The 15157-nt window shown below is 53.9% G+C and overlaps 1 protein-coding gene across 1 annotated transcript in view; it reads right to left on the minus strand.

Moving 5' to 3' along the window:
• The window catches only part of STIMATE (STIM activating enhancer), a 52744-nt gene that overhangs the window by 5588 nt on the left and 31999 nt on the right, over positions 1–15157 (minus strand). The window contains exons 2-6 of the mRNA XM_081819124.1: positions 11692–11740; positions 9441–9536; positions 5959–6080; positions 1416–1528; positions 23–100 (exon numbers count right to left, since the gene is read on the minus strand). Coding sequence (XP_081675250.1) covers positions 23–100; positions 1416–1528; positions 5959–6080; positions 9441–9536; positions 11692–11740 — 458 coding nt within the window. The remainder of the gene's footprint in view (positions 1–22; positions 101–1415; positions 1529–5958; positions 6081–9440; positions 9537–11691; positions 11741–15157) is intronic.

The raw sequence follows: 15157 nt of genomic DNA on the forward strand, positions 1-15157 counted from the left end.
TAAAATGCAACATGGCACTGACATTGACAAAGAAGGGGACGATCAGCATGACGATGGCCAGTTTCAGGTCTGGGTTTTCAATGGGATTCAATAGGGCCACCTGTAAAGAGAAGCAGACTCTGTGAGGTAGGGAGAGACCACAGAGAAGGCGCCTGGGGAAAGGGGGGTAACAGCACACATCACCCATGGGGCCCTGAGAAGGGTGGCTTAGCTTAGATGACACTCCCCCAGAACCCTGATGGGAACAGTGCCTCACGCCCAGGGCTGCATGGTCTGTCCCTAGGTGTGACTGCTAATAAGGGACAGACCCCTCGGAGAGCACTTGGAGCAGTTAGGGCTTTAGCAGCTTTCCCAGTGCTGTGGACTTGGGAAACATAGTGGGCTTACAACCACCGAGCAGAGTAGGGCCCACACACCAGGAGGCACGGAGAGTGGGGGTGGTGGGGCTTCGGGGAGCTGGAGGGAATGAGGTCGGTGGATGCTCATTACAGAAACTAGCAATGAGACGCCAGGCCACGTCCTAACAGAAATCCTGCACCCCAGCCACCTCCTGAAGGACAACAGCTCTGAAAAGCCTTGGCTTATTTTCTTGAAAAATAAAACTCAGACACAAATAAAACCAAAAGAGGGGCGCCTGGGTGGCTTAGTTGGTTAAGTGTCTGCCTTTGGCTCAGGTCATGATCTCAGGGTTCTGGGATCGAGCCCCCTCCTCCGGCTCCCTGCTCAGCAAGGAGTCTGCTTGTCCCTCTCCCTCTGCCCCTCCCCCCTCTTGTGCTCGTGTTCTCTCTCAAATAAATCAATAAAATCTTAAAAAAAAAAACACACAACCACCACCAAAGGAAGGCCAAGTTCTGAGCTATTCGAAGGCTCTTTGGCTGGTTTCATGTGGCCACGTGGGGGAACTGGGCAGTAGAGGCTTATCTACACAGCACCGGGGCCAGAGGGCAGGGCCGAGGGACCCCTGGGAACACGTGTGGCCAGCGGGACCAGGTACCTCCTATGGCACCCAAAGTCTTGATTAAACCACTGGCCAAGAGTGGTGGGTGAGGATGCAAATGGAGCGAACACCCTCCTGACAGTTACAGGCGGGAGGCCTAAAGACCGAGTCAGCCAGGAAGCAGCCCGAGGGCAGACTCATCTCCACTGGCTTTACGTGTCTCAAAGCTTAATGCAGGGCAGACATTTGCACAATTCAAATAGACGGATGCTAAGTGAAAAAACAACTTCCTGCTCCCGAAAGGCTGCCACAGCACACAGAATCCAGACCGCATTCGTGGAGGTGGGAAAAAAAAAAAAAGGGAAAAAAAAGAACACATTTGGTTTTCCAATAAGGTTGGGGCATGTGGGTGGTAGGGGACAAGTCCCGTCTTGCTTGGCATCCCAAGGAGCTCCTAAAGAAGGGACAAGAGGCAAACCTTTTTCCATTGAAGTATGAGGAGGACGATGAAGACGACAGACTTTTCAAAAATCATGATCACGATGTAAAGAGCACACTGCCCAACCCAGGCTCCGCACTGCAGAGGGTCTCCTGCAGGGACAGTGGGTTCGCAGTCACGCGGGGCCCAGACGCCAGGATCTGAGCCCATGTCCCACGCATGCCCACAGCTCCCGGGAGCCCCCACCAGAACCCTGGCTCTAAAGCCACTTCATGAGCCCCCAAAGCACCAAGAATCACTTCAGCCCGACCAGACACATGGGGGTGTTTTAGACAAAATCACAGAATTCCTAATTTGGAGATACCAGAGTGGCATTTCTTTCAAGAGATTCTAGGATATAATTAAGGAGACTAAAGTTAGTAAGTGCTCACTGCTGGAGCTCAGAGAGCTGGCTCTTTCTGTCCCCCGGCAGAGCTGTGTGAAGCAAGATTGCTATTATTATCCGTTGTTGATTTTTCCAGTGACTGTGGCGCTATCCATCCTTTCTTCCATCCATGGGCTACCTGACCGTGTGTGACTATGAAGGCAGCAAACCTCCTCTCTGCCGGTCTGCTGCCCCGAGCCACCCTCCCCAGCTGCTCCTGCTGCCCTCAGCCCTGAAAGCAGAATTCGTACTGGAAGAATCTCGGTTCTGTCTCTACGGGGTAGCCCAAAAGAGCTGTGCTGGGAACAGGGAAGGAAAAGCAGGCAGAGAGGCAGGAGGGAGGGGCTGTGCCTTGGGGCCGTGACAAAGGTCCATCTGTGACCCCATCAGTCACTGTGCTTGAGAAATGGAGAAATGCAACAGTCCACGCTGGGGCACATGCAGGCCCTGGAGGGCCTCCAGAATGTTTCAAAAAGGACTAGAGGAAGGCTGGAGGACTAGCCCCAGGGACTGATCTGTATCCTTGGGGACAGGCAGAACCCATGGGATGGGCCCCTGGGGAGGTACACATGCCAAGTGGAGACCTAGGGAAGAGCTGGGGGGTGGGGGGGTGGGGGGACGGGGCGGGGGGGAAGCCACCGGGGCTGGCTCTGGAGGCTCTGCTGGAGTTGCCTGAGCATCGCTGGCCAGAAGAGAGGGTGGAGGGCAGCATTTCAGGGGAGCCAAAGGCCCCCCCATCTGGGCTGTGAGGCGAGAACCTGGCCCATAGCGAGGCTTCTGGGTTCTCGTGCGACGCTAGGTCTCCGTGGCCATGGCCGCGCAGGCACGGATGCCAGAGCAGGCCCAGCCGAGCCAGAGCCTGCCAACGGGGCGCGGTGCAAGCGCAAGCGAAGACCTTCATGCAGCGGTAAGGACACACCACCAGCCGTTCCTCTTCTGGAAAACCTTGGGAGCAGGGCGCAGAAAGCATGCAGAGAGCCATCAGGGCTGCTTCTGAGCTCGTCCTACTTTCACTTCTGGGATTAGACACATCTGAGCCAAAAAACCACCTTCAGAAGCACAATCTCTCCAGCTAGATTTTTAATGGACCGCTGGAATCCCTTCAGTCAACTGCGTGACCTTACTGAAAAAAGTTCTCAGAAATAACGGATCAAAATATTTCTTAAAAACCATAAAGATCGGAGATAGACAGAAAGCACTAGTAGGAAACATCTCCGAATGTGGACCGGCGTGTTTGAAGTCAGCAGACCAAGGGGCCACACTTCATGTCAAAAGAAAACTTGCTCGCTCCATGTGCTCTCTCCGTCTGCCTGTAAGCTTGGCAGTGACCGACAGAGGGGGACAGGCTTTCCGCCCCTCCCCCGCCCCCGGACGCTGAATTGACCCCACACTGCTGAGTGTCAGCACCACAGCTTGGCCATGGCCTCAGCTTCTTTCATTTATATGCTTTAATAAGACAGCTAAAAAACATGGTGAAAAAAGAAGAAAAGTCCCCTGTAAACGCGTTCCCACCCTCCCTTCCTCCTCTGCATCTGGACCACCGACAGCCCCAGCTGGAATGAGTGTGTGTGCCGGTCTGCTTTTCAGGTTTGTTTCCTTGGAGAGCCTCTCAGACGTTCCCCACTGTCTCACTGTTCATGGACACACGCGCCAGGCATTCTCGACATGTCCTGCTTCTTACCACACTGGACAACCTCAGGCAGATGGGTGTTTTGTGTTTGTTGAATAACTTCCTCAGGAGAGATCACAGGGATAGGGGACAAATGGACGGAACATGTCTGTCTCCCAAGGCTTCAGAAAGGGAGCATTAGGACAGGGGCAGGCAGCGAAGCCCACAGACCACTGGCGCCCATGGGACACAGACCTGCTTTCAGGGCTTCCCCTGGGGGAAAAGCTGCCTGGTCATCAAACCGCAAGCACAGTTATCACCTGGATCTTGTCTCGCCCCTCAGGGCTGTGTGGCTTATTCCCCAAGTCCCATGTGCTTGTTGGCAAGTTTATCCTCTCCTCTAAGGACAAAGGAAGCACCCAGAAAACAAGCCCCTCTCCTTCACTTAGCTGAGAAGAGAGCTTTGGGGCCTACCTGGAAATATTGCCTCAAGAAGATGGGCCAGTTAACAGGTGTGGTAGGTGGAATAATGGCCCCAGAGACATCCACATCCTAGTCCCAGGAACCTGTGAATATGTTAGGTAACGTGGCCCAGGGGAAGTACGGCTGCCAACCAGCCGCCTCTAAGCTAGGGACAGTATCCTGCAGTATCCACGTGGGCCCAGTGTACTCACAAGGGCACTGAAGGAGGTGCTAGAAGGTCAGCATGATACCATGTGAGAGGAGCCTGACTGGCTGCCGGCCCCTCAGGGGAGAGAGGGGCCACAAGCAGGGAGGGCAATCAGCCTGTAGGAGCGGGAGACGGCAAGGACATGGATGCCCCCCCAGAGGCTCCAGAAGGAACCACTCCTGCTGACACCTTGACTGTAGCCAGTGAGACCCATGTGGGACGTCTGAACTACACAGCTATAAGGTAAGAAACCTGTCGTTTGAAGCCACCAATTTTGTGGAAATTTGTTACAGCAGCGACAGGACACAAGAACACAGATAGAAACAGAAATCGGTAAAAGAGGATGTGCGCCGTCCTCCCTCAGCCCGGGGAGGGAGGGCTCGGGATGCTCATCTGGAGACGCCCTGGTTTGAACACTCTGGGAAGACGAGGGTGGGAAGGGGGTCGCTGAGTGGCACGCGACTGGCTGTGGGGGGCTGTCCCGCAGCGCCGGTCACTACAGCCGAGCTGAGGGCGCTGCCTTCCAGGACGATCTCACTGCCCTCGGAGGTAGTGGCAGAGGCCACGCCTGCCCCCAGCTGCGCGTCACTCAACCCGTCTGGGTACCTACGTGTGTCCGCCAAGCGGAGGGGTCATGACTCGGGGCTTCTCAGAAGCCTTCCCTCAAGCCACGGGAGCGTACACCGTGTGCTGGATGCTATCTAAAGTCCGTGACTCATCAGGCATCAAGTAACGGGGCTAAGAAAAGCCCTCCCCTGAGTTCATCTCCCCTCAACGGAGACAAACAATTGCTTAAGGTTTCTGAACTACCCAGGCGCTCACAGAGCCGGCTCCACAGATCGGCTCCCCTTCTACACGTTAGTGCCTTGTGAGTCTTCAGTCATCAGGAGGGAGCGGCCCTGAGGCCCAGAGCCATGAACTCTGTGGAAGGTGTGACCAGGAAAGGAGAGTGGAGATCCAGAATTCCTTCCCTCTTGTCCTGTGTGTCCCCAGGTAGCTGCGGCCCCGCTGGTGCTGTTCCCACTGAGACCAGGAGCTCCTGCTCCCAGACAGCAGGGGCCAGGCGTGAAGGAGTGGGGGGAGACCTGCTGTTGCCCCTTAACCCTGGTGTGGTAAGGCCTGAGGAAGGCGCTCTTCCTGAAGCCTTGTGCAGGCCACAGCCAGCTGCTTCCCTGGGCATACAAAGTGAAGGGCCAATTCGTTTGTGCTCGCAGAGTGGGAGGGCAGCTTCCTAACCAGGCCCTTGTCCTGGGGGTCTGAGGAGAGGGGAGGGGGTCTAAGATGAGCCAGCAGTCACAGGTCACCTGTTTTAAGGCGAGTGAGGATGGTTCCTGGTGACTGCACGCGCCCGATGCTGGTGGGGAGCCAGCCTCCAGTCAGGAGACAGTAAGGCAACTTGGCCCTGGGGTGGGGGATGGACAGCCCCTGTAGCGAGACGGCCCAATGACAGGACAAGCACAGACACGCAGCAGCAGAGGGCCACCTTCCTACCGACCTCCTCCCGAACTGAGAGCCGTCCCCATTTCTCTAACGAGGGGGGCAGGTCGTGTGGGCTCGGTGAGAAGCCTGGCAGAGCGGGGTAGCCTTAGAGCCTGCAGGGAGTGCGAGCGGTGCCCTCCGGCGGACCTCCCTGTGTCTCAGGTCTCTCGGCTCCTGCCATCAAGTGGCAGTGGTGTGCACACCTTCACGCCTCAGATGGGTGGCACTGACACTAGCCAGGGCATGGTGTTCAGGCCCCAGAACCAGCCCCACCACCACACAGAGGAGACAGAAACCAGCTCCTGAACCTTCAAATCCACTGGCCTGGAGAGCTGACCGGGGCAAGGAGCAGGGTGCCCCTCCCCCCCAAGACCCCCACCCAATGTCCGCGCTACATTACCATATTCGCCAAATCGCAGGGACTCCCACTGCTGCCACTCCACCAAGACGCTGACGGCGCGCACCCCCACGTAGATGAGCAGCATGCCCACGGTGGCGTCCAGGAGGAAGTTGATGAGGTACCTGGGAGAGCAGCACACAGCAGCGCCGTCAGGAAGCACCAGCCGGGCAGCAAGGGCCCCTGAGCCCGGCCCTGTGTGCTTACCAGGGCCACCTTCAAGCCGGATGACCCAGCACTTCGGCCTGTTCTGGGGGGCCCGTGCAAGAGGCTGCGGGGCTCCCTCCCAGGACCCATGATAGCGTGCTGACACTCATCGGGTCAAAGAACTTGAGGGAGGGGTGGACAAGGGACAAAGAAACTTGAAAGACCTCCAACGCTCCCACCAAATGAAGACCTGACACAAGACACAGTGCCTGGAAGCAGCAAGGACGTCAAGAGGGAAACAGAACTGAATTCATTAAAAGAAATCTGCTCCATGACGCTGTTCACACCCTCAGCCCCAATACTGTTCCAGGGCAGCTCAGGACACGGCTTCTGGGGTTTCTTAGACCAAAGAGGGCAGGGCCACGGGGCTCTCGCTCATCCCTGTGTTTCAGAGCCTGCCATGGAGGCAAGCGTATTTCTAGAGAGAGCTTTATTCCCATGGAAAAGGCAGGATGATGGAAGGAGAGAGGGGTCAGCAGAGCTCTCCCACCTCGATCCTGTGTTCTCATAAGGTCTGTTTCCATGTGTCTGACACACACCTCCTCCCTCACCAAGGAGAGGCCCCCCTTGAGCGCCCTGTCCCTGGATCTTGCCGGACACCCTGGTCACACGCGCCAGTGCTCCAGACCAAGTAGGAGACAGGCCGTCACTGGGTCAGGTACCGGCCCCCGGGGACGCCAAGTGGCTCAGAAAGCCCTCAAAACACTTTCAGATGCCACAGACCAACTGCGGTGCTTTCCAGCTGCCGAGGCCGGAGACATTTCATGCAGACTCGCAGCCCCCACCTAAAGACCGAGGCTTTGGTGCCAGGCACACACTGACAGGGGAAGGAGCACGTCCTGCTTGGCGGGTGCTCACGGCCCCATGGTGCCCTGGCGGGGCCAGGAAACCAGAAGGGCGGACAGCCGTGTCTCCCGCCTGCCCTTCCTCCTTAACATCACAAGGGGTCACTCTCAGACCAGAGACCGAGGCAGAGCAGCCGTCCAAGGCAACGTCTGCAAGTTCTCAGCTGGCCCTCGCCTAAGCTGCTCTCAGACGCGTACATCTAATTGGTTTCAAGTGGTTCTCACAGCTGAGGCTCGCCCTGGAAGCCACAAGAACACCTGACAGACACACGTCAGTTCATTCATCCCCTCACCAAATATTTATGCCGACTGTGCGCCAGGCCCTGGGGCTAAAGACGGAAAGCTCTCTACACTCTACCCAACACAGATGAGGCCGGCGGATTGGCCGGCTTCAGATCCCAGCTCCATCACCATGAAGCCGTGTGAATTGAAGTTCCCTCCTCTCTCTGTGCCTCGGTTCCCCAAGCTGTAAAATGACGATAACCAAATTATAGGGCTAAACTGTAGGGCTGTTATCAGGATCAAATGAGTCAGTACGTGTGAACAACGCCTACACGTAGTAGGCACTATACAAATGTGTGGTTTGAATCATGGCCCCTCAGAGTCACAGAACCCTGGATGTCACAGAAGCTTAACTCCCTCCCAAAGCTGTCGGGACGGAACAAGGAGCAGAGCCCCCAGCCCAGGGGACCCCTGCAGCCACAGGGGGCAGCTCTTCCCCTCTAAGTTTCTCCTCTCCCAGAGCTGAAGCTGGCTTCCCTTCCGGTCTGCAGATTCCCAAGATGCCTCCAGGCCAGCCCAGCCCGGCCCATCCCCCACCTGTAAAAAGTCACAGGGCAAAGCCAGGACAGCAGGACCTGGAAGAGATGGCAGGGCCCGGGCGCCCTCCACTCCCCAAGCACCACCTGCTCTCCTACCCACTGCTGGGGCTCTCACACCTTTCCTAACTTTTAACAACATCCTCCAGCTGAACTGTTAACTCCCTCACCAAGACGTGAGCCTATGGTTTCCAGTGGTGCTTATACTCAACAACTCCTGAAACCTTCACAGGAATCCTGGGCATGCGGCGGGACACACAGGACAGGGGAGCAAAGTGGGGCTCAGTCTGGCCTCTCAGCCAAGTGCCTTCACCATACCAAGCTCCACCTTGGGCCCTTTCTCCTCCAGGCTGAGCACTCGAGATCTGTCAACAGCCCCTTCTCCATCCTTGCTATGATTCAGTTTGCCAACGTCCTTCTTAAAGCTATATCGTCTTCTTTTTGCAGCCGGGCAACGGAGGTGCTGCAGGGGAGAGCCACACGGCCGAGGCTGCACCAGGAGTGAGGTTAGTGCGTCCGGCGCCAGCCTGCCTCTTAGTCTATCCCGGTCAACAAGACGGACATCTATCCCGGACATCAAGACGTATTCACCAGGGGATGACTCCAGCCTGCTGGGGGCTCAAGAGTTGGAAAGACAACCATCTCCCAACCATCTCCCCTATGGGATGATCACCTTTCCTTCCAGTCCCCCACTTTGGGACTACACCAAAACACCCAAACAGATCATAACCTTTCCAGGTCTCAGAGAAAGACTCTGGGCAGGGAGACTTCATAACTTCCTTCTGAAATCTGGGCCTGGACTAAATGTGCACAGTCACCAAAAAAGGAGGCTTAAAAGAATCTTCCAGTCCAAATGATCTCAAATATACACGAAGCCTCTTGGCAAGGGACTCACGAGCCCCCGCCGTGCTCTCTCAAAGGCAGGGCAGGACGGCGGTGGGGGTGTTCCAGGCAGAGGGCAGCGTGAGCAAAGGCACAGAAGGAGGAGACAGCTGGTGGGGTTGAAGGCCTCCAGCACAGCATGACTGGAGCAACAAGTCTGAGCCAGGAAGGTAAGAGATGGAGCTGGGATAGGGCAGGTGAGCCTCCTTTTCCACTCCATCTGGGGTTTCGGTCAGATTGCACAGGGTGGGGGGCTGTGTGGAAGGCACACTGCAGTGATGAGCCAGAACCACCCATGATCTTCAGGTCAAAGAGATCGATGCTGGTCAACAATGGCTTTGACCCCGAGTGTCTGGCACCCCAGAGAAGCCCCCCGTGTGTCCTGTTCTAGCAGAGATATTCCTTTAGGGCACTATGCTGCCCCGCTAGGGGCCACCCCCTGCTGGGAGGCATAAAGCTACTAGAACACCACGGGCCAGAGCTTGGATGAGCAGAGAGCCAGCGCACAGGGCAACTGGCAGCAGGCAAAGCCCTAAGAGGCAGCTGACAGCTGTGTATGTGAACCCACAGGCAGCACAGAGAGGACGGGCTCTCAGGGGAGCACAGAGCACAAAAAGCGGGGGTTGCCCCCTCCCCAGGCTAGAGGGAACAGGACTGGTGGCAGAAAGCAAGGCCAGTCTACATTCGCGGCGGAGGGGTGGGTGATGTTTGTCCTCGAATACGGGCCACTTACAGTGAACAAGGGTCCTCTTCAGTGAGATCTGCTAGGTACACATTTGCAAAGTGGATGAACAGCATTCCTATGGCTTGTTTGGAAGTGTCTAAAAACCTGTACGAAATAGGAGCAGCACTTGTTACCATCCTGACAGGAGGGTTATATCCAATTTGGGGAAAATGAGAAGTCTGAAACAGGAAGAAAGCCACCGGGAGCTCTCAACCTTCCCTTTACTAGTCGCCTCTTTCTGGGGCGTTGGTACTAACTCAGCCTTGGCGCCTCAGCGACCTTTCAAAACCTTCAACAACACTGCATCTGAGCTCCCTAAGAGGCCCCTGATTTAGAACACATATTTAGGGGCGCCTGGGTGGCTCAGTCGTTAAGCGTCTGCCTTCGGCTCAGGTCACGATCCCAGGGTCCTGGGATGGAGCCCCGCATCGGGCTCCCTGCTCAGCGGGAAGCCTGCTTCTCCCTCTCCCACTCCCCCTGCTTGTGTTCCCTCTCTCGCTGTCTCTCTGTCAAATAAATAAATAAATCTTAAAAAAAACAAACACATATTTAAACACATTAAACACACGTTTAAATTAGGTGTTTACTTTTTCACTTTTTGTCATTTCAAAATGAAATGCTGACCACAGCTTTTGACGAAGTCGAAGGCGCCTCTATTTTAAAGAGCTCCCACTGGCGCCCCTCCGAGCTAAAGGCCGTCTGTGCAAGACTAACAAGACGCACAGATCCAGCCCCGCGGCTGAAGCCCCAGAGACTTCCAGCTGTTGCCATTTAAGCCCTGTGCTACATCGGGCCAGGCAAACTTCTTCTGTAAAGGGTCAGAGGGTAAGTATCTTCGGCTCGCAGCAACCCATCATCCTGCCACTGCGTGTGAAAGTGGCCACAGAGCCCGCCATTCCTCTCACAATTCCGTTAAGAAAATGGACAGCAGCCTGTGGGCTGTAGTCTGCCAACTCTTGGGCAGGAGTTTCAAAAAAGAAAAGAAACAAGGGTGCTAGTTCTGGGGACCCTCTGCTGCCCTGTCCGGAGGGGGCCTTAAGTTCCTCGTCTGCCATGCACACCTGGAGACCGCTGGTGGTCTGTGGCTGAGGAACCTCTGTACTGGGGCCATTTCTCCTGGCCTCCCAGGCTGGGCATCCAGGGTTGGGCCGGACCACTGAAGGGGGTCATGAAGGGGCACATGGGCACGGGACAGCAGGACGGGGTCTCAGGACTGAATGGACCTTAGAGATTATCCAGACCAACCCTATGACTGAAGCTTAAAAATCATTTCCTAGGGCGCCTGGGTGGCTCAGTTGGTTAAGCGACTGCCTTCGGCTCAGGTCATGATCCTGGAGTCCCGGGATCGAGTCCCGCATCGGGCTCCCTGCTCGTCGGGGAGTCTGCTTCTCCCTCTGACCCTCCTCCCTCTCATGCTCTCTGTCTCTCATTCTCTCAAATAAATAAATAAAATCTTTAAAAAAAAAAAGAAATCATTTCCTAAAATAATGGCAAAGTAGAAGTCCCCAGAGGGCAATGTGTGTCCCACAGAGTGCCCCAATTCCAGACCCTCCCCAGGTCCCCCGGCCCAAGCCAGATACCGAGATTCGAGAGAAACTGATTGGGGAAAATAAAAATAAGCCTCAACATTCACAAATAATGCACTGAAGATCAATCAAGCATATGCTCAAAATGCTGTAAAGGGCCTTTAACACACTGATTTATCTGAAGTCTTCTCTGCAGGGGGAAATGGCTGTTTTATTAGCACAGCTGCAAGCCTAAGGCAACCCAAGAGAGTCCGCGTCTTGTGGACATGATGTTGTCCTGAAGAGCTAGCTGTCTGCCTTTTTCCGGAATTCTGTCTTTGAAGGCGGTGTCTGAAGTTCTACCACCCTTTTATGAAGGACAAACTGCCACCATGGGGTCATCCTAGGACCAGGGAAGATGAGTTTTGGGGAGAGGAGCATTCACATGGTGTATCTGACGCATCTCCAGATTTAGAGAATGTTTTGCTTACACACACAGACTACAGAACCCAAGGATTTCCCACAACCTAACAACAAGGAGACATAATTAAAGAGAATAAAGAATAAAGGCAGAGCTCAACATTATCTAGAGGAACTTCTAGAAGTCTTTCGTATTAGATGTAGTTCCTGATGATTAATTCAACTAAGGGATTCCAACACTTTATGCGATGCAGAATCGCTCCCATTGCCCCCCACCCTGCAAACCCCAAAGAATCCACAGCATTGTAGGAAGGTGTTAATATATACATACGCACCATATCCTCCACGGCCGTCTCTCGTGCTTTGGTTCTCTGAAGCGCTTGACTGGAAGAAAACACACACACTCAGCGGCTTGCCACAGTGACAGCAAAGCAAAATGCATACAAGGAGGGTTATCAGCACACTCGGGGCTGACCCTCTGAGTTAAGGTCCCTGCTCTTTTAACATGTGACAATATACACTAAGGTCACAGAGGCCCTGAGCTGCTGGTCTGACCAGTGCAGCCTCTTCAGAACTGGACACTTAGGAAGAACGATACCTCACAGTGTGTGGAAAACTATTTTCTTCTCCTTTGTGACGAGGTTCTCTCAGAGAGGGCCTGGAGACCACAAAGTGGAACGCAGCTACTTCCAGCTTCAGGATATGCTCCACACCCAATGACACGTCCATACAGCCCCCTACCCACCCCGCCCAAATAGTGACTCGGCACCCACTCCAAGCCCAGCACTGAGGAGACAAAGGCAACAGCAGGTGTCCGGCAGGAGAGCAGGCCCGTAACCATCTAGTGAGGCAAGTGCCAGGGGACAGGTATGTCTGAGGCAGGGTGAGGGCACAAGGGAAGAAGGACCACCCCCGGCTGCCTGCAAGGACATGGGTCAGGACAGGCTGCACTGGGCTGGGGGGGGGAGGGGGGGCGGGGTACAGAGCACACACAAGCTCACAGGGACAGGGACATAACATGGCAGACAAACTGAGCAGGAGCCACGTGACGGAAGGTCTTGAATGCCAGGCTAAGGAGTCTGGAAGGAACCCCGTAGGGAAGGGAAAGCCGGGACAGAGTGCTAGGCAGAGTCAAAGACATAGTCGGAACTGTGTTTTAGACAAATGGCTCTGAATCATGTAGATGGTGGGTTTCTGGGGCTGGAGAAAATGCTGGCTGAGCCCCAGTACCAGGCAGAGGGGGCACCCCGCTACAGCTCAGCCAGTGGGGGTGGGGTGCTCCTTCAGCCACAGGCCGACCTCAGATGGCAGAGGACTGCCCAGACTGACACCCTCACCTCGGGTCTGCAGATGCAACCCCACGCAGACTGTCTCCACAAGTCTACCCACGAAAACAAGCCCTGAAAGAGTTGCTGCCCCTCACAAAAGCACCAAGGAAGAGATGCACCAATGCAGGCCCACAGAGGATGCCTCGTTCCTACGGGCAGGAGGCGAGAACCGACTTCTGGCAGAGCCCCGAGCTGCCAGTGAGGGTGCAGGAGGAGGAGGAGACGGGGAGGCAGACCTTGGTGCCCAAATTGATGGACCCTGCTTCTCTAAATGCAAACAAGCTGTCTGCAGTTTGCAAAGCGAGAGCTGTCTGTATACAGAAACAAAACAGGTCTTGTGTTCAGAGACATTTCGATTGACCAAAAAGCAGGAGGAACTGTAAGGAGGTCTGTCATTCCGTTGATATATCACAGATCCAAAATATGAACAGGGTCAAAGGATCCGGAGGTGGGGCCAAGAGGTTCTGCTCGCCCAAATGGTTCTCAAAGGCAGGGGGCCTCCTCCCCACAAGTATGCACGTCTCACGGGGCACTTGGGAAGGAGACGCAGAGGAAACTGGGCCAGGACAAAACCATCTGGAGGGAAAGCCCCAGTTAGGACCAGAGCCCCGTCATGCACATTGGTGCTTCTGCCTCCTCAGGGGAATCTGTCCCCGTCAGCATAAAATAAACACAACCTGAGGAGAACGTCCTCATTCTGAGGAGACACATGCTGAAGTACCAGAGTGGCTGCAATTCACCTGCAACTGGTTTAGGAAAAAAAAACTACACAATATATATTACAATTATATAAAGTAACTATATGATAAATGGTATAATACATAAGAAGTAATAAATACAATATCAGCTATTATATAATACACCTATTATTTATATTAACACGATCTATAATATAGAAAGAGAAGCAAATGTGGTGTTATGGTCCTAACCCTCAGGACCTCAGAATGTGGCTGTAGTTTGGAGACAAAGTCTTTACGGAGGTAATTAAGGTAAAATGAGGTCATATGGGTGGGTCCTAATTCAGCATGACTGGTGTCCTTATAAGAAGAGATTAGAACCCACACAGATGGACGGGCAACCATGTGAGCACCAGGTGAGAAGGTGTCATCTGCAAGCCGAGGGAGAAAGGACCTGGAAGAATCCAACCCTGCCCACACCTTGACCTGGGACTTACAGCCTCCAGACCCGTGAGAAAAGAAAGTTCTGGTGTTCGAGCCACCCAGTCTGTGGTACTGTATGGCAGCCCCAGCAAACTAACACATGGGGCAATATAATAATCGGAGAACCGAGATGAAGGATATTTGAGTATTCATTAAATGACTAGTTAAACTTTTCTGTAGGTTTAACACTTTTTTTTGAAATAAAAAGTTGGGAGGAAAACATACTGTAAACGGCATGCACGAGTACAGCCATTCGGAGGTCCATCTGGCAATATCAATCAAAATTTTCAGTGCCCAGGCCCCCCTTTTTTTTTTTTTTTAGATTTTATTTATTTATTTGACAGACAGAGAGCGAGAGAGGGAACACAAGCAGGGGGAGTGGGAGAGGGAGAAGCAGGCTTCCCGCTGAGCAGGGAACCGGATGTGGGGCTCGATCCCAGGACCCCGGGATCATGACCTGAGCCGAAGGCAGATGCTTAACGACTGAGCCACCCAGGTGCCCCGCCCAGGCCCCTTTAAACTGCAAGGCACTGCCAGGTGTGTGTTCTACACGCATTATTGCAACACGCGCCAAGAAGCCCAGGGCTCGGCATGGTAATACTGCCCTAACAAAACCCAGAAAGACACCAATGTCTGTCAGCGTGGGGCTGAGGATCCCTGTCACGGTATGATGCAACATTAGGCTGTCACTGGAAACAACAAGGTCATCTGCATGGACTCATGTGGAAAGGTTTCCAAACTATATTAACAAATTGCATTATTAATATGCCTCCCATGGTTCTGTTCGTATCCATTTTTTTAAAGGATAACTATTTATATTGGTGTTATGCATGTGTTTTTTCCCTAGAAGGATACCTGACTATTAATAAGGGCTGCCTCTGATGAAAGGAATTAGGGTTCGGGGAGTAGACCTAGATCATTCTGAATGGTTTTAAAACATTCTTCTATATTCACATCGCTTTTATTTCAAAGAATTAAAAACAAAAAACCACCTGCGTCAGAGACCTGTGCTAAGACAGCAAAGTGCGACATGGGGGACACGGTGTGGGTCACGGGGGGCTCTGGGACAAGAAGGGAGAAGGATGTGTGCGTGTGCTGGTCCGTGCTTGAGGTGTGACCTCACACAGGAGCACCTCAGACGGGATTCAGAATGTCTTCAGGTTCTCCTAAACAGAGGAGTGTGACTCCTGCCTTCTTCCTGTCCATCTGCCTTCCCCTCTCCCTAGAATATTTTAGTGTCTAAAATCTTCTTATTCTTTAATTAAAAGCAGAAGAATCATTAAAAGAGCTCCTCCAGATCTGACATGGCAGGA

This window comes from Leptonychotes weddellii, chromosome 1 (assembly GCF_054177405.1).
Source record: "Leptonychotes weddellii isolate Sample4059 chromosome 1, ASM5417740v2, whole genome shotgun sequence".
Lineage (NCBI taxonomy): Eukaryota > Metazoa > Chordata > Mammalia > Carnivora > Phocidae > Leptonychotes > Leptonychotes weddellii.